This window comes from Corvus brachyrhynchos, unplaced genomic scaffold, assembly GCF_000691975.1.
Source record: "Corvus brachyrhynchos isolate BGI_N302 unplaced genomic scaffold, ASM69197v1 scaffold3, whole genome shotgun sequence".
Classification (NCBI taxonomy): Eukaryota; Metazoa; Chordata; class Aves; order Passeriformes; family Corvidae; genus Corvus; species Corvus brachyrhynchos.
Window position 1 is genome coordinate 13447153 of NW_008237619.1, and position 21812 is coordinate 13468964.

The 21812-nt window shown below is 50.7% G+C and overlaps 2 protein-coding genes across 2 annotated transcripts; both read left to right on the forward strand.

The window, feature by feature from the left end:
- Nucleotides 1–477: 477 nt before the first annotated feature.
- Nucleotides 478–10621, forward strand: P3H3 (prolyl 3-hydroxylase 3). Its single transcript, XM_008631928.2, has 14 exons — nucleotides 478–660; nucleotides 1344–1530; nucleotides 1658–1789; nucleotides 2680–2813; nucleotides 3074–3163; nucleotides 3475–3527; nucleotides 3702–3760; nucleotides 4916–5040; nucleotides 5161–5256; nucleotides 6226–6376; nucleotides 6545–6662; nucleotides 9014–9089; nucleotides 9510–9650; nucleotides 9924–10621. Exons 1-14 carry the CDS (start codon nucleotides 478–480, stop codon nucleotides 10134–10136), a joined length of 1758 nt encoding a protein of 585 aa, XP_008630150.1. The 3' UTR covers nucleotides 10137–10621.
- A 1460-nt stretch (nucleotides 10622–12081) lies between these two features.
- GNB3 (G protein subunit beta 3) lies at nucleotides 12082–21812 on the forward strand. The gene is made up of 10 exons (XM_008631818.2): nucleotides 12082–12401; nucleotides 16997–17098; nucleotides 17621–17659; nucleotides 17809–17915; nucleotides 18027–18090; nucleotides 18205–18367; nucleotides 18468–18534; nucleotides 19463–19664; nucleotides 20648–20864; nucleotides 21688–21812. Exons 2-10 carry the CDS (start codon nucleotides 17042–17044, stop codon nucleotides 21792–21794), a joined length of 1023 nt encoding a protein of 340 aa, XP_008630040.1. The 5' UTR covers nucleotides 12082–12401; nucleotides 16997–17041; the 3' UTR covers nucleotides 21795–21812.

Genomic DNA, 21812 nt, shown 5'->3' on the forward strand with positions numbered 1-21812 from the left:
TTGGAGGGTCGCCGGGCGGCCGAGGGGGTGTGGACGCCTTTCCCTCAGCCTCGAGAAGAGACAACCGAGAGGGGACCTTATCGATGCGTATGAATATCTGAAAGGGGGTTGCCAAGGGAATGGAGCCAGGTTCTTCTCACTGGTGCCAGCCACTACAAGAGGCAACAGGCAGAAATTGATGCGCAGGAAGTTCTGCCTGAATATTAGGAAGAACTTCTTTACTGTGCGGGTGACTGTGCGCTGGAACAAATTGCCCAGAGCAGTTGTGGAATCTCCGTCACCGGAGACATTCCAAAACCATCTGCATGCAATCTGGTGCCATGTGCTATAGGACGACCCTGCTTGTGCAGGGAGGTTGGAGCAGATGACCTGCTGTGGTCTCTTCCAGTCTGACCCATTCTGTAATTCTGTGATTCTGTGAACCCGGGGAGCAGCTGGGGTGAGGGGTGGGTGTGAACAGCAGAGACCTGCAGGAGCATGACAGGCACTGCTGCCTTTTCTCCACAGCTGAAGAAGCTGGATCAGGCCGTGTCTGCCGCTCACACCTTCTTCGTCGCTAATCCCCAGCACCTCCAAATGCGGGAGGACATCGAGAAGTACCGGCGTATGTCAGGGGTGAAGTCAGACAGCTTCCGGGACCTGGAGGCCACGCCGCACTGGGTGAGGGCTCAGTGCAGAGTCATGCATGAGCAACTCTTATTCCACCTTAGGGACCAGTCTGGGACCCTGATCTGTTCCCACACAAAGGCCATGGCTTGAGACAGGGCCCCCATACACAGAATCATAGAGAGATTTAGCTTGGAAGGGACCTTTAAAGATCACCTAATCCAAACCCCCTGCCATAGGCAGGGGCACCTTCCGCTAGATCAGGTTGCTCAATGCCGCATCCAACCTGGCCTTAGAACACTTTGAGGGATGGGACATCCACAGCTTCTCTGGGCAACCTGCTCCAGTGTCTCACTACAGTCATCATAATGAGTATCTTATCTCCAATCCAACAAGTATTTTATCTTCCATCAACACCCTTTTTCAGTTTAATACCATTGCCCCTTGTTCTGTCACTACAGGCCTTGGTCAAAAGTCCTGCTCAGACCCCTTTGTGTCTGAAAGGCTGCAGGAAGATCTCTCTGCAGCCTTCTCTTCAAGGTGAGGACAAACCAGTGCAAGTGTGACAGAGAGGCTTTTTGATGACAGTTATTTGGCTTAAGTCTGAGATTTGCTGTCACTGTGTGGTTGATTCTGCATGAGCAGGCGGGCCCCGATATGTCAGCACCACCCCGTGAGTGACTCGGAAGTCTCAGGGCATCCACACTCATGAAGGGACCTGGATCTGTCCTTCACAGGAAGCGTATGAGACTGGCGTGCAGCACTATGATGCAGATGAGTACCTGCAGGCCGTGGCCAGGCTGGAGGAGTCACTCTCAGAGGCCCTGTCAGCACTGGAAGAGTGTCGTGCCCTGTGTGAAGGGCCTTGGGAGGATGAGGATGAGGAGGAGAAAATGCAGCCTGGCCTGTATGAAGCCATTGCAGGTAGTGTTAGAGGCACACAGCATTGGGTAGGAAGGCTGTGCTCCCCACACTGGGCACATCCCATCTCCCAGCACTCCTGTCTGGAAGAAGTGCGGACTACTGCCTTTCTTGCTCCTCTCTCTTGCAGCCCATTATATTCAGGTTTTGAAGTGCAGGCAGCAGTGCGTCCTGGAAATTGCTACAAAGCCAGGGAGAATTTCTGCCACAGAAGATTTCATACCCTCTCATCTTGATTTACTGCAGTTTGCCTACAGCCAAGGTGAGCAGAGCCACAAACCAGCAGGTTATGCTGTGGCACCACTACACTTGCCCTTTGCCTCTGATCCTGGAGGGCAGCTTGTCATGGGGAAGAGTGGCACACTGACTTGAGCTCTACTTCTATTTGCCCCCTAACTCTTCCCAAAACCTCTGTTTAAGCCTGTGGCCACCTTGGGAGTTGTCCCTTGTGGTCTTCTTCAGTCTCACTGCACAGGTTCTGTGATGTGAGGCTGTTCTACACTTTGTGTCTTTCCTCCAGCGCACTTTTTCAAGACCTTGTTCCAGCTATTTGCTGAGTGTTTTATACCCTCCTTTTCAGTACATGGCTCCAGACCAGGCTCCCGCTTCCTACCTAGAGGCTACATGTGCATCTCACCTCAGCAGTGGTGTTCCCTCTGAGTCAGCCCTACTTGCCCTTGCTGAACTGATGGCCTGTTATGACACTGATCATCCTGTCGCTCTGTGACTTTCACACATCCCTCAGTCCTCATCCCTTCTGCATACCCCTGCTCCTCCCCACACTGACCCAACTGTCTCTTATCTCCTCTGTCAGACCACTGGTAAAAATTCTATCTCAAAGAAGCCACTAGATCCCTCATCTTGTCTGTTGCATGAGGGAGGTGGGACCATCTCTCTTCCAAAATATACTTACTTTTAATCAGTTTCTTCTAAACCAGCTCCCAATAAGTATTAAAGGCAGGTCAGTTCTGTAGCAGGTTCATTTCCTGTCTTCTCTGCCCATCGTTGGGTAGAGGCAGGGGTTGATGCATACTTGGTGTAGGGCCGGCTGCCAGATCCTGACAGGGACACTGGGCGCTGCTGGCCTGTACGCATTCGCCGCTTGAGTCTTTCAGAGACATGTCTGTCCCTTCTCTTCTGTCCCTGCCCAAGTTGGGAACCAGACACTAGCTGCTGAATGTGCTGCTTCCTACTTGCTCTTCTATCCGATGGACGAGCCCACGTTGGAGAAAATGAAACAGTATCGCACAGAACTGGGAGAGGACGCAGCTGTCGCAGCCAGACAGGTAGTTACAATTCCACTTCTTGGTCCTTCCCTGTCCCATAGGACATGATTGCAGTTCAGGAGACAAAAAGGTAAACCCAAGCCCAGGACTGAAGAAACTGGAGCCTGGGTTTACTTCTGGTCTATCACAGTCAGTGTGCCTTCAGGACAAAAACAAGCTTTGATTGTGCACAGCAGTGTCATGGGGCAGGTTTCTGCCCTGGACAGAGATGGGGTTGTCCTTTGTGGGGTGGTTGGTTGACAGTCTCTTTGCTTCCTTAGAGTATTCAGCATTATGTGCAGAGATCTTTGATGGAGAAGAAGTTGATTTATTATGCAGTGGAGCATCTAGGAGAAACTTTTAATGACCCTGTAAGTAACAGTATCATCTTAATCTTCCTGCCATGGTTTCATGGATACTGTTGTCAGAATTCACTTTAGTAGGCCGTGATCCAGAAAGGATCAGATGCTGATGAGAGGGATCCCCAAGTCCTTATGAGGTGGATTTTTAAGGCCTTTCTGCTGCTCCAGGACTGAAGTTAGTTTGAAATTGGTGCTGTAACCATATGCATTGGCTCAATTTGTCTGTCCTGAGAGGTGGGCCACAATGATTGGTCCGATACTCACTGGAGAAGCACTGCAAGGTTTGTTGTGTACTGAACCACCTGTGTTTGTTCCTACAGGATCTTTGGACTCCAGATGAGCTGATTCCTGAAAACCTAAAGGAGAAACACAGGTAAGATTGGGCATGTCTGCTAGGACTGCAGTGTAAGTAGGGATGGTACAAGGAACAGTAGTATGTAGAGAAATGGGCACAACAGGAAGGATGTGAAATGCTACTACAGAGGAGGGTTAGGCATAGCTCTGTGTACTGACAGCCCTGGTCTCTGTTTTTTCCCTTGCTCCCGAGAGAGGATCAGGAGAAGCAAAAGCAGGAAACTCTGGATGTGGAAGAGAGGGGGAAGAGGGGTGAGTAAAAGAGCTTGAAGGAGGTCTTGCAGCCAGCCAGGCTTAGTCAGGCTAAGTGCTGTCTTTTCTTCCATCCTCAGACATTTGAATGCTAGCATAGATGCAGACTCACTTGAATGGCTCAGCAGGTCTTCTCACTGTTCTTTTCCTCCTCTTTGATGCATGTGTAATCTTGCAAAATCTCGCTGTGTACATCTCTGGCATGTGTACTCAAAGGGCACTGTGGCTGGAGAAGCTGAGAGCAGCCTGAGTATGTGACAAGCCTGTGGATGTGCAGATCCCTGTTCAGTGTGCCAGGAATGTCTACACCAAACCTGGTTCAACCACCAGCCCAACTTCAATCAGCATTTTTCTGAAAGGGACATGGAGGGAGGGGCTGGGAAATGGAAACTGGAAGCAGACTATTTAACTTGGGCAAGTCTTTCCCTGAAAAACGTAAGTCCGAAGGACTTGTGGCTGAATGATACAGAGTGCAGTGCAGTCTCATGTTCTTGCTGGTCCCCTAATCTTATGTGTGGATACGGAGCCTCAGGGCTCTGTCCTGGAGTCTTTGCTTAAAATGACCCCAAGTGGTTCTCTGCTGTGGCACATGTGAGAGCAGAGCCTTCTGAGGGCCTGAGTGCCTTGGCATTCCTCACCACTGAGAGGTTAAAGGGGCTGGGAAACAAGGCCAAAGATCAACAAGCCAAATCACTAGCCAATATCCAGTCTTTCTCTTTGGGGATGAAGAAAGTAGAAGGATTCACCGGAGATAATTCTGGCATAAGATGTTGATGAAAGATGATTGAAAGGAGGGTTGATGGAGGTGTTTACCTGCTTCTTTTCTCCAGAGCCTCACTCCAGTAGGCTGGACCTGTTCTGCTGCCACAATCCACAGTGCATTCAACTTCCCCCAGCTCCCTGCTGCTCTCCCAGCAAGTCCCAAGTCTCTGCTGGCTCCTGAAGCACGCGCTGTAGGCCAGCTTCCCCAGCTGCTGCTCTGGTTCCCCTGAAGCATGTGAGGGGTCTGCGAGGAATGGGCACTTCTGGGGAACTGTCCTGTCTTCTCAGAGAATGTATAGTGTCTCTCCACTTCCTTATCCAGGCTGGGGGTTGGTGTCTGAGGGATTCTTGTCCAAAGCTTGCTCATGCCTATCTGTGCTTGCTTCTCAACAGGTCCTTTGCCTTTCGAGGGTATTGCTGTCACAATGGATTCCCAGCAGATGAATGGAACCCAGAGGGTTGTGTTCGACAGAGTGCTGACAGAGTCTGAGTGTAAGGACCTCCTCCGACTGACAAAGGTGAGGCCAGGATCCTGTAAGAACTCTTGTGTGCTTTCCTCCTCAGCAGGCAGGGCAGTAGGGTTTCCATGGAGGAGAGGTGGTAGCCTCATGCATATCATCTGTATCCTTTTATTCCAGGCAGCAGGGGAAGCAGGAGATGGATACCGGGCAAGACGGTCGCCTCACACCCCACATGAGAGATTTGAAGGGTTAACTGTTTTGAAGGCCATGCAGGTAAAATGGATCTGTGAGTCTGCTGCCTTCTTAATTGTCCAGAAAGAGAATTTGCCACCTGAGCATTTTCTTCTGTGAATTGCACTCTGGGTGGTGTCTCCCTTGCAACATGTGTGGTCTCCTGTGACCTGCTTCCTCCTCAATCACATTCAGGGATGTCGTACGTGGAGGGCTTGGCAAGTGCTTTCTCTCCTGCGAGGCAGGGTTTTGGGACTGCTTGTTCCTGTGAGGCAGCCTTACAGACATGCTTAGTTTAGAACTGGAGAATAAATTAAGGTAGAAGGAGCCTCTTGAGATCTCTAATCTGACCTCTAGCTCGCAGCATGTCTAATTCCAAAGCTAGATGAAATCCCTCAATTCTTTGCATAGGCAAGTCCTGAACATTTCCAAGGGTGGAGATTCTCCAGCCTCTCTGGGCACCTTTGTCGGTGCTGTACCAGTCTTGTGAGGGTGAAATTTTTCTTTATATCTAGCAAGATTTCCCTTGCTGCAGCTTTTGTCTGTTGCCTCTTTTCAGTGTGTCTCTCTGAGGGGACACTGTCTCCATGTCCTTTGTAACCCCCTTTTAGGTGACAGGAGGCTGTACTTAGATGTTCCTTTGGCCTTCTCTTCTCTAGACTGAAGAAAGCGAAATCTTTCAGCTTCTTTTTCTAAGCCATGTGCTCCAACACTCCTGCCATCTTAAGACCCTTCATTCAAGACTCACTTCAGTCTGCTAGTATCCCTTGTGTAGTGGGAGAGCCAAAATGATGCAGCATTCCAGATGTGGCTTCATGGGCCGAGTAGAAGGAAATAATTGCTGTGCTGTGCAGTTGTACTCCTGAGTCATATTTAAATGAGAAAATGTGTTCTTTTCTTGCCTGAGTGACCACAGGACTTGACAGATGTCTCTTCTTCTGTACTGTGTACGTGTATCATTCCTTACAGTGTCTTTGTAAGTATTGTAACAGACTTGTTTTTCACTTGTAGCTGGCCCAAAATGGGGACGTGGAATGGAGAGACGCCAGATTGCTTCTGCAGGCTAGTGAGAAATCTCGGAAAATCATAGAATCCTATTTTACTCCTGGAAAGAAACTCCATTTTTCATTCACACACCTTGTGTGTCGCACAGCTGTAGATGGTAAAGAATCTTTCATCCTGTTAGTCCCTGTCTCCCAGGGAGTCTCCTCACACCCAGCCACATGCTCTCAGGAGACTGTCCTCCCTTTATTCTCACTGTACCCCTTTCTCTCTGCTTTATTCTTTCTTGAAACCAAAAATGCCCATACTCCTTTCTGTAACTTTTCAGGGGAGCAGGAAGGTCGCATGGATCTTAGTCATCCTGTCCACGCTGATAATTGTCTTTTGGATCCTGAGGGGCAAGAGTGCTGGAAAGAACCTCCTGCCTATGTGTACAGGGACTACAGGTAAGAGCACCTTCATTAGATCATGTGAAGATTTCCCTGGCCCCATCAGAGGATGAGCTTAGCTTATAGAAGCCAGGTGATGGTTGGCTCAAAGCCATCCCAGACTGTAGCGTCAGGCAGAAGGCTGCATCAGTGGCTTCAGAACAAGCTGTGAAACACCTTCCCTGGTCTGGGAAGACCTGCCCTTTTTCCCTCCTTACTTCTCACAGCCAGCTTCAAGAGAGAGCAGAATGAGGCTGGGAGGCTGCACACGTTAGAACCATGATCTCAAACTGTTATTTTGTGGGTCTACTACAGTACTGCAGTCAGCTGCCAGCCCTTCTGACAGGCTGTTTCTTGTAGTCAGGTTCCATCTTTTACAGTCTCCTGTGAATTGCAGGAGAGGGCTAGTCAAGCTCCTTGGATTTCTTTTGTTTGAGCAGTCAGTGTACTTCAGTGACTGTTCTCTCAAGATTCACTGCCAATACTTTGTGTTGGGTTTTTCCATTCCACGTGAGAGTTTATGTCTTTTCCAGCCTGTGGCAAGTTTTGTTACTCTTCTGTGAAAGAACCTGAAATATATTTTAATGATGATGCCAGTTGTTGCACACTGCAGCCAGATGAGGTCAGTTCACTACAGCTGATTCCTCCTACTTGCCATCTCATCCTTGAGCATCCAGAAATTTTACTTATCTTTTCCTTGAATGGTAGCTGTATCCAGAGCAGAAATCTCTAAGCAGCTGTGATGAGGATACGGGACTTAGAGGGAATTCCAGTATCGTTGAGTTGTTTCCCTTTGGATACTGGTGTTTACTTGGTATAACCAGATTGTTAAGTTACCAGGCTTTGTCATGTAACTAGTTAGATCTCTGTCCCTCCTGTGAGAAAGGCTGTCACTTCACTGATCCTTGGGTTCTCTGACTTCCACTTGAATGGATGGTAAAATACCTTCCTAGAATCTATGCTACTGACCTATTTTTGGGAGTATCCCTGTCCTCTTGCAGTTTGAGTTGTGACTGCCCAACCAGGTCACAAGGGCTGAGCTCTTACAGTGTCCTTTTGAATGAAGTCCCTGTGTTCCAAACTTCCTGGATCATTTCTGTGGATCTGTGCTATGGGCATTAATGATGCTATTGAACAGGATTGGACCCTGGGGCCCACAAGTCCCAGTGATGCTGCTCTGGGTGCACCGTGCTCCTTTGTGTGCCAGTGGTGCGCTGGTCCCTGTGTGCTGTTCACAGTTGTCTTCACCTTCTCTTTTAGTTAGAAATTTCCCCCATGGCACCATTCTGAGTCCTTTTACCAGAGTCCAAACTGCTGAGATTGAGCAAGTGTTTCCTTGGAAAATCCACTATTTTTTCAAACGTTATGTGGGTAGCCCAATCTGCTTTTAGTACCCCCATGTTACATTTTAAGACCATTTTCCATTTACTTTTTGTCCTCCAATTACCCTTCTCAGAAATGGAGTCTAAAGCCCTGCAGACTATTGAGGTCAGGATAACAGGTCTGTTTATGCTGCAGCCATTATCCCTATCTTCCTGTGCCTTTGGATGTGTGAGAGCTATCCTTGTTTTTCTCCACTCATGTCACCACCCTGGCTTCACAGCCTTATTAAAACCCTCTGGCAGAAGAGCTATAACTTCCTGGGTTTCAGGGCTGGTAATCCTCTCACTGCCCTTATGTCCTTAACACTGCTTCAGCAACCACAGCATTGATTTGTATTTCTTCCTCCCAGTCCCAGTAATTAAGAGCCTCTGTTGTTCCTCTGGTGTTTTCTATCAGCTTAAATTGAATACCAAGAGGAACTCAGGTAGTTTGTGGTCCATTCTTTCACCTAGTTAACTGTGATCTCACCTGTGCTATGCAGTGGCGTCACTATTTCTCTTTTTGTATAACTTTAGTAAAGAAGTTTCCTGTTTCAGTTTTCTTTTCTGCATGCAGCAGGCCTCTTTTTGATCATTCTAATGTTACCCTGAAATTCCTTGGCTGTTAAGACATGGCTTTCTTTGCTGATCAATCTCCTCTTCCAGGCGTTGGATTATTCCCAACCTTGAAACATAAACAACAGGTTAGAAACAAGATCCATCCCAAGCCCACAACAGTGCCACAGATGCATGCTGCAGGGGATTAAGAACAAACCAAAACAAAACGGGACAAGCGTGTAGAGCTAATTCCCTGGCATACTCTCCCAGCCTCCTGTGGCTTGCAGCTCAGGGACTCCCCTGAGCTAGGCACTGCTGGGTTTAACACCCTAAGATGGATTCTCCTGCTAACTGGTCTGCTCGCCTTTTGAACCTGTGACAAGGAGTGTGGGGAAGCACTTGGGAGGAATAAGCTTCACCGTACATATGTGCTTTTCTGTTTGTCCACAGTGGCATTCTCTACCTCAATGATGACTTCCAAGGTGGGGGCCTTTTCTTCACTGAAATGGACTCTGTGACTGTCACAGTAAGTCTGGGACTGGCCAAAAGAGGGTGAGAGGACTGAGGGTGAGACTTAGTCTGGGCAGGAGAAAACTGGTTGGTTATTGGATCCCGCCACTCCAAAACCAATCTAGTGCTGGTGCAGTGGCAGATTCAAATAGGGGCAGCTAAAGGCAAATTGAGGCAAATCTCAGACAGAGGAGAGTTTGACTCTTTCCTGGCCGAGATTTCCCAGGCTCTTCCAGTCTGCAGGTGTCTGTGACCTTTGTTGTCCCATTGATTCTCTCTGTCCCTCTCCAAGGTCTGCCTTGCTCCTAGACTGGCTGTAGATGCCTAGCAGCTCTCTGCTCTTCCATGTTCCCAGAGGCACTGTCACCTCTGTAGGACTGTGTACTCCAGAGCAGGGGTCTGCTGGCTTCATGATCTCTTCTCTCTCTCCTGGCAGGCCGAGGTGCATCCGAAGTGTGGGAGGCTGGTAGCCTTCAGCTCTGGCAAGGAGAACCCCCATGGCGTGTGGGCCGTGAGCCGCGGAAGGCGCTGCGCCGTTGCCCTCTGGTACACACACTCCCAGGAACATGCTGAGCAGGTGAAGGGCCACGCTGAAGAAACAAATACAAGTACCTCCAAGTGAGATCAAATCCCACTGAGGAACAGCTTTTGGGCTTTCCTTTGGGGCAGGGCCTAGTGCAGTAGCTGGGGGTTGCCCTCTGACAAGGTGTCTGGTGGAGGGCCTGTGATGGGTCCTGCAGGAGGGAATGGGCTCTGGGGCATTTGGGTGGATGTGTTTTGTCAGCCCCTGCGAGCAGGGTCGAGATCCCAGCAGGGAGGATTCACATAATTTCTGTCTCCATGGCTGCAGGAACGGGTGAAGGCAGAGGAGCTGATGAAGCAGAGGGCTGTGGAGCAGGACCAGCCTGATGGAGATAAACATGAGGGAACTGATCGCAGCAGCAGATCCTCCTCAGAGCCTCGTGCTCCCAGCCGTGGAACCAAGCCTGCAGATCAGAGACAGAGGCCTGGCTCAGACAGGAAGCAGCACCCCAAGGTGCTACGGGCCAGAGATGAGTTCTGAGTGCACGGGGCCCTGTGGACTGTCACACACCATGGCCTGGCAGGTCACGGGAGGACCGGGACCACGGAGGCCTGGAGCAGTGTATTAGTGTGGTAGAGCCGTAGTGATGGGGAGGGGTGCAGCTTTCTTCTCTGTGGTGTCCCAGCAGCTGAGAAGTGGGAGAAGGGCACAGTGTGGAAGTCAGTGACAACAGGAACTTTCTTCACTGGCTCACCGTGTTTGTCTCACTCAGAAGTAAGAAGACAAGGTCTTCTCACCCCTCTCCTCTCAGTGCCAACTTCTTGGCTATCCAGGGGCTAAATCTGAGAGGGGGAGGAGGAGCCTGGAGTCTTTCAGCAAGGGCTGTCTCACATTCGGGAAGTGAAAACTAAAGCCTTTGAATTTCCTAAGCACCTCCAAAGTCCAGAACCTTGCAGGTGACCTGAGACAGGAAAGATGAGGGTTTGTGAATATATGGAATAAAAGCCAAATGCTGGACACAGATATTGATGGGAGCTTGAGTCTGTATACCAGGGAGACGTGCACATTTGTTTCTGATTGAAATTTAATGAACAAATGATGGAAGGGCATTGAGCCCTCAGTGAAAGATAACAAAGTACTTGCCCAGATGCCAGGTATGAGGGAGATCTCCAATAAGGGAGAGCAAGAGCTCTGACATGGCTAACATGGAAAAGGTGAGGAGTGCCTTTCAGAAAAAGCACTGTACACTTACGTTTTTCTGTCGCAGGGCCTCTTTTTTTTTTGTTTTGGTTTTTTCCCCTCTGCATGCACGAAATTGTCCCTGAAAGCAGAAGAGAGATTTTGTTTATCATTTTCCACCCTGATAGACAATCTGCTGTCACTGCCCAGGGGATTAGTATCCCGAGATGGGATTATATTGTAGCCAAATAGGAATTGAGTGGGGTGGATATGGAGTATCAAAAAGAGCAGTGACCCTTTTCCTGGGAAGCATTAGAGCAAGAGATCAATCTGTGGTCATGACACTCAAGCCTTGATGAGTTGTGCATGGAGACCCCAAGTGCAGTTCAAGTGGAAGAAATCTGTAGAGGCAGGGCCAGTGGTGTAAGAGGTAGGTAGGTGGATCCTCTTGTCACTGTTGGCACAGGGCCCCTGCTCCATGGAAGGGGAAGTCTTTCCTCAGCCTGAATCCTGACACTTCTTAGCACCAAGCTTGGGGAAACCTGTGTTGGCACCCCTTTTTGCTTCCCGTCCTCCCCAGGGTCACAGGAAAGACTTTGAGTGTGTGCATTTCAAATTCCCTCTCCCTGGCAAGGGGCCTGTCACATCCCAGCACTCACAGGTCCATCCCGATGATTTGTGGGGGGAGTGCTGGGTGGTTTCTGTTTGATGAGGACATGTTGGGGCCTGAGGGGCCAGTGTCCACATCTCTGGCTTGCTTTGCCCAAAGGTGGCCTGGGTGATTAGACTGATGGCCTCCTGACGTCAGATGAGATCCGTTAAAAGGTATTTATCTCGGGCTTGGGCCAAAGCTGCAGGAGAGATTAAAAGAGATTGAGGCCAAGATAATCCCCTCGCAGCATCCCACTAAAGTGGCTGCCAAAAGGCATGCCACCAAATCTTTTGCCACCCCTGGCCCCTATGCCCAGTTCTGTTTTCCCCATCCAGAGCCCCGTTTGCAGCTGAGAGTGGGTGTGGTGGCCGTGCCATTGGTTTTCCCTTTGCAAGCCCTCTGTGGTGGCATCATTCCTCTTTCTGCCCAGCCCAGGACACAAGTGGCATGCTGTCCCTGGGAAAGCAGGAATTCCTGTGGCTGTGAGGTACAGCAAGCCCTGCCCTGGTGGCTGATAATCCTAGCGTGTTCTGGCTAATCTTCACTTTATTAGTTTGTTGCTGATATAAACAGAGGGAGTCAAATCCGCCCAGGATTGTTTCTTTCCCTTCAGGAGCAGTGTGCTACTCTCTCTTTTCACCCCTCCCCATCCACCTGCTTTGCATTACGTCCCAATCCGATTTCCCCAAGTCTCTGGTGTCTGATTTAATTTGCCTGACGCTGCTCCTGGAATCAGCCCTCCCCCAACCCCTCCCGTCCACAGCCTTCCAGCTCCCCATGGGGAGATCAGTCCTGGGAGAGGCTGAGGAGCAGAGAGGGAGCAGGGGACTTGCTGGGTGGACGAACGGGACTGACTGGAGACTGCAGAGGTACAAGGAGCTTCTGGGCAGCGAGGAGCCATTCTCGGCAAGGGAAGCAGGCTGTGAGGGTCCCATCCAGAGGGGACTGCAACCCACCTTGCTCCACAGGTCCCGGTAAGTTTACTGCCTTGCGATGCCTGAGGTCACCTTGGTGAATCTGGCATTTGGTATGCTGAGTTTCTTGGAGTGATTCTGAGGGGAGGATCCTGATGAACAAGGGCTCATCCCATCAGAGGATGAGGGAGGGTAAGATCACAGTGGGAAAGGAGTTGGGGTTAGCACTGAGGTGTCTTTACAGTGGTGAGGGGGCTTTGCACTGGGATGGGGTTCCTTGTTCTCCACTTGGCAGGTAAATCTCACCAGTTTCCAGACTGGAGCGGGAGGGTAACACCTCCCCTGAGCGACCTGGCACTCACTGCTGGTACACAGCCCTGCGCTCCCAGTGCGCCCTGTGCACACCTCCTTGCAGCTGGCTGCTGTTCTGGGTGGAGAAGGAGCCCTCGGAAAGCAAGGAGCAGAGCAGGGTAATTTTACCCTGACCTTTGATCTCCATCACAGGAGAGAGGGATCATCTCTGTATCCGGCTCTGCAAGGAGCCCAGGGTCACCAGGGCGAGCCTGGGAAGCTAGTCAGGGATTACACAGAGACCCAGGGACACTGCCTATTCATACTGAGTCCTTCTTGCACCTTTTTCATTCACAGCCCTCTCCCAGCATTTCAGAGAGCGACCACTCCTTCCTCAGTGTGGGGGAAGCTACCCAGGAACAGATAAGAGGGTCCACCTTCCCTCTTTTTCCCACCCATTACTTGCACCCTTATCCCCACCAGGGAGTGATGCAGGTGACTCAGAGGGACAGCCCCCAGGGAGCAAGCTGGGCCACCTCCATGGCATGGTGCAAGGGATTTGGCCGCTGCTCTGAACAGTCAGGGTGTGGCAGCAAAAGGCAGAAGATGAATGATTCCAGATCCCCCTCCGTCCTGCACCACAGTAGGAGGCATTCCATCTGCTATGAGCAGACACTGAAGGACTCAGGATGGGTTTGGTTGCCCACAAGACAGGAGTGCTGCGGCAGGAATTTCGTTAGAAAAAGCAGGAGGGGAAAGAACTGTCATGTTGGAGAGCAGAAGAAATGAAACGTGATTTCAAAAGCCAAGAGCTGTGAACTGGATGAACACAGCTAAGGCTGAGCTCAGAACAGGGCTGGCATGAACTGACCAAGCCCAGGCTCTGTTTGGCTGTGCCGTGCTTGCTCCTTGGTGATGCTTGCAGGAGGTGCAATGCTGGAACAGTGCTGGTGCCAAGGTCCTCCTGTCAGTAGCTGTGCTGAGGGTTGTGAATTGCTTTTTTCAAAGGCACCTAAGGACTTGGTTTCCTCTACTGCTTAGCATTCACTGGAAAGAGCCCTTACTTCCAGAAAGCACCACGGGTGCACCATTTAGAAGCCTTTCCCATTAAAACTAGCCTGGGCACCCACCATGAGCAACTGTGAGCTGATCCTTAGATCCACAAGAAATGTGTATCCCTAAGGTCCTGCTGGTCAAGGAGGAAACCCCATTTCCCTTTCCTCTGTTCTTCCCCCATTTTGTTCCTCCCATTTCCTGCCCTAAATTTACATGACCATAACGAGCTGCTCTTTTGCACACCTGCCCTGGTCCTCCTGGAAGGCAGCTGCACTACGCTGGGGATCGGGTAACTCGCTCTCCACAAATTGCACTGGGATGTGACGGATGGAGGTGACAGGGAAAGATGGAGCTATTATCACTCATCTGTGGCTCCTTGTGCTTCTGAGACTGAGAACAATTCCCAACTTCATTTAGAGTGTTCCCTCAGAGGGATTTAAAGGTTCAGACAGAATCCTGAGCTGCACCTTCTCTATATTTAGCCCTTTTTATCCGTCCTCGACATCCTGCCCCTGCCGTTTGATCTGCCTATGGCTCCGAAAGCCCCTCATCTGGTTGTGCAGGGTGATGCAATGTTCACAGAGCAGTGAATTGGCATTCCCATGCTAGTGCCAGAGTTGAGAAACAACTGGAGAAGGGAAGAGAGTGGTAAAAAAGCAGGAGCAATGAAAGGAAGACCGGGATCTGATGGGTAATGAGGAGGACACCTACAGCCAGCTTCACCTGGAGCAGAAATTGGAAGGAAGGGGGAACAAGGTTCCCATCTCTATGCAAGTCTGGGTGGGCAAAACCAGAAGTCTACAAAGACAAGTTAGGGCAGGCAGGTGGACAATGATCTCAGATAGCCAAGGGTGTATGAAATAACAGCCTGAAGAACTTGGGAACCAAGCAAAGGAGGCTGGAAGGAGAGAGTCAGAGGGAAGAGGTTACCTAGCAGGAAAATGAAATCCAGTGCTTAGGATTGATGGATCAGTCCTAAGGAACACTGGAAAAGGACAAAGTGTGGGCTGCAATGGTAGGGTTGGCTGCACGGGGTGGCTGGAAGTTCAGGTGTGCCACTTGGTGTGCTGTAGGCTGTGACCAGAGCTGGATGGAGTCCTGCAGCCTGACTGTACACTGAAACTGAGGGGCAAACATCACAGGATAAGGAGGATGTGCAGCTTCTGACTGAAAGCCGCAAGGCCTTCCCTAGCATCTCCCCACTCTGTCAGTCAGCTGAGAGGTGGAGTGGAATGCCAGCCCTTTCCCAGAGGGGAAGGGCATGAAGGTGGGCTTTCATGGCCAGGGTCACTCGATGAGGTGCAGCTGTGCAGCCTTGCTGCGAGGAGCCCCTCTCACTGCTGCTGTGTTGGAAGGAGAGAGGAAACCAGTGGCATGGCCCCAGCTTGGGTGCTGGTCTGTTCCTATCCTTCAGTGCAGCTGAGGCTGGCAGCCCCAGGCCATGGCTGTGGCATGTTCCTCTGGGCCCTGACAGTGCTGCCCCGGGCTGCCCTCCTGCTCCCTCACCATTTGCTGGGGCTGGCAGCCACATCCCCTGCATGGGCAGTGAGCAGGGAAGAGTCAGCAGTGCTGTGGCTCTATCCAGCCTTGCAGGCAGCAGGCACAACTCTCTCTCTGCAAAATACATCCTGAAATAGCCTCCTGCTGGGATAGCCTCCCAGGAGCTAGGGAAAACCTGTGTCTCCTTCTCTTTCTTACACTCAAAGCCATGCCTCAGGAATCTTTGAACAAGTGAAAACTCACTGTGCCTGGGGGATCAAAGGAAAGCCATGGAGACATTCAAGGGAAGGAATTCTTAAGGGAAACTCAAAGTGCTCTCTCAAGCAGCAAGCAAAGGTGGGACTTGGGAACTGTCTGGATGTGCTTGCCCACAGCAAGAGAGCAAGCCTGGTATGGAAGGACCCAAAGCCTCACTGACCAGAGGAAATGAGGCCTTCAGGCAACACGGGTGGAGCTGATGTGACCCTCAGGGACTAGGAGAAATTCTGCAGATGCTGCTGGAACATTTCTTGGACAACACATGGAGCATATCTGGACACTCACATCTATCCAGGGGAAATGTTGGAGCAATTAAAGATCACGTTTGTCTACAAAAGTGGGAGATGCTGGAATCACTGGTGAAGATTTAAGCGCACATAACAATAAAGAGAGAACAAAAGAGAGATGTTGTATAATGATACAGTGCACCTGCATCTTGAATATGGATTACAGTTCTGGTTCCCTGCTCTCCCAGCAAAAAACATATAATCTTTATTCTGTAAACAACTGCAAAAAGCTCACAGAACAACAGAAGTAATAGGACGTAACAGCTTACACGGGAGGAGTGACTAAGTGTGCTCTGCAGTCTAGAAAAGAGATGGGTATATGACAAAGATGTATAAAATATGGAGGGGTGCAGAGGTGAATAGAGACCAGTTATTTGCTGATTCTTCCAACTCAAAATATAGCTACTGTCAAGTGGAACTAGTGCCACCGGGAAGTGATAGAAGCAGGAAATTCTTTGCAGAGTCTGCCACCCAGCTGTGGAAGTCATCGTCATGGGGTACTGAGGAGGCTAAACTTGGCATGGGCACAAAGATGGTGGGGACGAGGGCACAGAAGAAAAGTCCATCAAGGACTTGCATACAGTAATGCTGCTCTCGCTTTGGACGTCAGTGAAAAGCTGAGGCTGGGCAAGTAGGAGAAGTACCACTATTATGTTGTTCTTAGATCCTTCCCTAGACACCCACCTTCCTTTTTATTTTATTTTGGTTTGTTTGTTGGCTGGTTGGTTTGGTTTTCGTTTGGTTTGGTTTTTGAAACTAGAAGGGAACCCTGAGAGAGGACCTCAACAGCCCCATAGATTTCCTTGGTGGTCAGAGAGTTGGTGGGTCCTGCCTGGTGAGGCCTTGCCTAGGACAAACAGTAGGAGATAGCCAATGGGCTCCCCCCATCAAGTTTCCTCCTCTGGAGCTGAGATGGGCAGCTTGGCCATGAACAGGGAGAAGCCAATGAAGAGGACCCAGGGCTTGGAATGGAGAGGTTAAAAATGAGGGGACAGGTGTGGCCAAAACCTCAGCAAGAGGCTCTGGAGTTCTTCAGCTTCTGCATGTGTATGTGTAAGCAGGATCCAAGACAAAACAGACCTTTGACCAGGCCCAGCACAATCTTCCCAAATGCTAAGGGCTGTGGCCAGATACAGCACGACATTACCGAGCATTCAGCCAAGAAATGATCACTAATCCTTTATCAGAGACACCTACACTTCCATAACTGAGCATTAGTGTCCTATCTAACTCACACCTCTCTCGTTTGATTTGTCTCCCCAGAACCAAGGCTGCCCCACGTGGAGGAGCCACCCCTAGGTCAGAAAGATGGGGGAAATGGAACAGATGAAGCAGGAGGCTGAGCAGCTGAAGAAGCAGATTGCGGTAATGCAACAGTCACGAAACTGCTGAGAGCATCTCTACACCCCCACTGCATGCCCAGACCTTCCTCTTCAGCCACAAACTGGAGCTGGGCTTTCTCCATCTACATACTTGGAGCACTCTGCAGTTCTCCACAGCCCTTTAAACACTAATGGAGATCTTCACACCATGGTGGGGGGACGAGTGGTAGGGGAAGCAAGAGAAGAGGGAACAGGGGTCCCACGAGTGTAGTGAAGCCCCAGGATCTCCTCTGTCTGTGAGACAGCTGGTGTTCTGTCAGGTGGGAGGGTCTATGGAAAGGGTGTAGCATAGTGAACTGGATGCTGAGCAAATTTTGGCTTACCTTCCTGACATTTGACTGCTGTTAAGGTGCCCTAATCACAGACCAGGATCCGCCTGGGCTGGCCACAATCCAAACAAAGCAAAGCCATAGTTCCTACTTCTAGTAGCCCTCAGACTATGACCCCAAGTTTCACTTGGCATTGCCTTCTGCACATGTCTCATCTGCTCTTGTCTCTTCTGCAGGATGCCCGGAAAGCCTGTGCAGACACAACGCTTGCTCAGGTGAGGGACAGGGCTGGCTGGGCAAGCTACCACCACTCTGAGGGGGCTTTTGTCCACTCAGGAAGGAGTTAGGAGGCAGAGATGTGGAAAGCAGTAAAGCTCCTGATAGTCCAGGATAAATTCTTGCTCTCCTGCCACTCTTTCTTCAGATTGTGTCTGGAGTGGACCCTGTTGGACAAATCCAGATGCGGACCCGAAGGACCCTGCGGGGACACCTGGCCAAGATCTATGCCTTGCACTGGTCCACAGACTCCAAGTGAGAGCGCTGCTGCTGATCTGCTTGGTGCAGGACAGCACGTGGGTGTGACGGGCAGGAAGGCTCTGATGGGAAGAGAGCTACTAACATGATCTTGTTCCTTTCTCACAGACTCATGGTCAGTGCCTCACAAGATGGGAAACTGATTGTGTGGGACACATACACAACTAACAAGGTAGGAGTCAGGTGGCTGCAAACTGGGATGCTGGAGTGGGTCCCCTCAGAGCTGGTGCCCTCAACCTGTTCTTTCTGCTGCCAAGAGTCTTGACACAGTTTCTGGTCACCCCAGGTTCATGCCATCCCTCTTCGTTCCTCCTGGGTCATGACCTGTGCCTATGCCCCCTCTGGCAATTTTGTGGCCTGTGGAGGCCTTGACAACATGTGCTCCATCTACAGCCTCAAGTCTCGTGAAGGCAACGTCAAAGTGAGCAGGGAGCTCTCAGCCCATACAGGTGTGTGCACTGCCTGCCTGCAACTGGGTGCCCCCTGCTTCCAAACTTCACCCTTCTATCCCTGCCCCTTTTCTCATATTTGCTTGTTCCTGCTTCCCAGGATACCTCTCCTGTTGCCGATTTCTTGATGACAACAATATTGTGACTAGCTCTGGAGATACCACATGGTGAGTGCTCCCTTCTGCATCCTAGTGGAATGACCTCTGCTCTTAGCACAGCAACAAGTGCAGTCCTTCTGCTCTGCAGCAGTCCACTCTCTAAGGAAGAATTGCTCCTACATGGGGAGGCCACATGGAGCACCTTAGGAAGCCTGATCCGTTCTTCCTCCCTTGGCAGAACAGATGCTTCTTTTCCCAGCTGAGGCCAAGTCAAGCAGTAGGGACCATGTCATCAGTTCTCACAAAGAACAGAGTCATTTATACCAGGACAGAAAGTGTTTTAATTTTATGTGCAGCACACATACGTTCTCCACTTCTCAAGCCTTGCCCTCTGTGCAAGGGACACCTGCAGAGACAGTGCCTGGATCCTTTTGTTCCTGGTTCTCAGGGCTCACTGTGCTGTGCCTCTGAACAGTCCTGAATCTTTATTCACCCCACCCCATCCCAACACCTGCTTTGGAAGAACCTTTTGACCAAGGACAGGTGGCATTTCCGTCAGAGATCAGGATTACACAGGGCTCGTTTGCCCAGCTGTGGCGTGGGATCCCATTGAACAAGAGCTTTGCATCTTACGAGCATGGACACAGCAGACCTTTTTCAGCTGTTTGCTATTTTTTATGTCTGTCTTGTGTTTGTGTCTCTCTTACCGTCTCTCAGTATTCCCTTCAGCTGTTACACTTCTGGGAATATGCCAAACCTCACACACCCCCAGCCTTAGTCTAACTCTGCTTTGGCAAAGGTATTGCCAACAACAGCTGTGAAGATATCTCCTGTTTTATACAGCTGACTCCAGGGATGCTCTCACCCATTTTCCCGTGCTGTAGCCATGGCTTCCCTCCTTTTGTCTGCGAGTGGGACAGCTCTTCAGCCCAGCTGTAGGCCTGCTCTGCCTGAGCTGGCTCTGAGACCTTCTCTCCTCTCCTCTCCCCTCCTGCAGTGCGCTCTGGGACATTGAGACGGGGCAGCAGAAGACTGTGTTCATTGGTCACACTGGAGACTGCATGAGCTTGGCCGTCTCCCCTGACTTCAAACTCTTCATCTCTGGGGCTTGTGATGCTACTGCCAAACTGTGGGATGTGCGGGAGGGCTCCTGCCGTCAGACCTTCTCAGGGCATGAGTCTGACATCAACGCCATCTCCGTACGTATGCTGTCTGCACAGTGGTAGGGAGGCATGGAAAATGAGGGGTGGAACAGCTCCAAAACAGCCTTGGAACAAGGTTGAAAGAAGCTGTCACAGTCATAAGGGTAACAGGGGTCTCAGACCTTGGCCGCGTGATCCAGGCCGAAGCAGGCAGGGCCCAAGTTCACTGAAATTTGGAGGAGGGGTCTTCCCAGGCACCAAAGCATCCACCATGGTCTGTGGAGCTGAGTACCCTGACACAGGTGCTGGTTCAGCTCTGCTCACAGCAGCTGCTGGGAACTGTGGTTCAGGCACGCTCCAGCAGCCCTGGCCCAAAACACAATGAGGCAGCAGCAATACTTAACTCAGCTGAGATCAGCTCCGGACAGAAGAGGTGGGGACTTGGGATCCTTGTAGCTTATCAAATGAGCCTGCCAGCTTCCTGCACTCTGCTGCTCTAAGCACCCTCCACTGACTTCAGTAAAACCTCTCTCAGTTGTCCCGTGGCTACCTTGCCAGCCACATGGTTTTCTGCCGTACCTGCTCCCGAGGAACCCTTTTTTTACTGCTCAGAGCAAGGCTGCAGGAAACAAACATGTATGAGAAGGTTGGGATATGAGGATCAGACAGAGGAAGGCTCTCGTAGGCAGAATGATGCTAGGGGAATAGCAGCTGGGGAATAAACTCAGATGGGGAATAATGGTTGGACACTTGTCAAAGCCCAACCTAACAGCTGGAGTTAAAATAAAGCACTGAGATGTCTTGCAACAGCTCTAGCCCTTAGGCCATTTGTTTTCTTTGAGTGGAAGGGATTTATTAAGCCTTACGAGAAGTATCAGTCTCCCCCTTCAGCAGACTCAAATTTTATGATCCAGTGTCTGGTCCCACCAGGTTTTCCTGCCTCTGTGGCTTCCTGGTGGTTAGCAGGGAGGTGACAAGTTGAGGAATTCCACCAGGATCTGAGGAAAGCCTCATTAAAACCTGGTGTGTGCCCTCCCCAGTTCTTCCCTAACGGAGAAGCCATCTGCACCGGCTCTGACGATGCCACCTGCCGCCTCTTTGACCTGCGGGCAGACCAGGAGCTCATCACGTACTCCCACGAGACCATCATCTGCGGAATCACCTCCATCGCCCTCTCCCGCAGCGGGCGGCTCTTGTTTGCTGGGTATGATGACTTCAACTGCAACATCTGGGACTCCCTAAAAGGAGAGCGTGTGGGTGAGTGGCTCTGTGAGGCCCCTCTTCCCCTCCCTGCAGGGCCTCTGTCCCTACCAAGGCAAGGAAAAGACACTTTATCTAACCAGAGCACATGCCATACTGACTGAAACCCAGCAAAGCTCTCTCGCACTTAGGGAGCACACCAGAACTAGGACAACTCTCGCTGGTGTAGAAGAGCTGCTGTTTTTAATGTTAAGGAAGTCAAGCCTTTAAACAACATTGTTTCAAGGGGGACAAGAAGGCTCCTATCAGCTAAAACTGCTCACAACCACCAACAGAATATCCTACTTTCTCCTAGCCTGCCATTTGCCAGTTTCAGGTACTCACAGTGCCACTTGGTGGCCAGGCACCAAGCCAAGTGTGCACCTGGGCTTCCATCCAACATCTTTGGGTACTCTGTGATGCTTATACACAGAACATGCAACATTTTTCTTCCTGATCTGGCCCCTATCCTCTGAAAAGTCATGAAACACAGCCCACCAACAGCACTGCTGTTTCTCAGCCTTATCAACAAGCACCCCCTCCTACCTTAGTCCTACCATCACTCCAGGATGAAAGCAGTTGTATGAGGATTCAGCCAGCCATACCTTCCCAAGAATCCTTTGGCCAGGCCTGTGGGTGGTGGCTGTACACCACACACAGAAGTTCTTCTGCATGTTTGTTCCTATTAGCCATGTGGTGACTGTAACAGGTGGTGCAGGAACAGACAGGGCCAGACACAGCGTGTAGGCACAGCCTGCGATGTGTGTCCTCAGCAGGGTCAACCCTGTCACCTCTCACTGGCCCCTCTTTTCTCCCTGACCTCTCTTCTTTCCTACAACAGGAATCCTTTCTGGCCACGACAACAGAGTGAGCTGCCTGGGCGTGACGGCGGACGGCATGGCTGTTGCCACTGGCTCCTGGGACAGCTTCCTCAAGATTTGGAACTGAGCACGCCAGCAGAGAGGG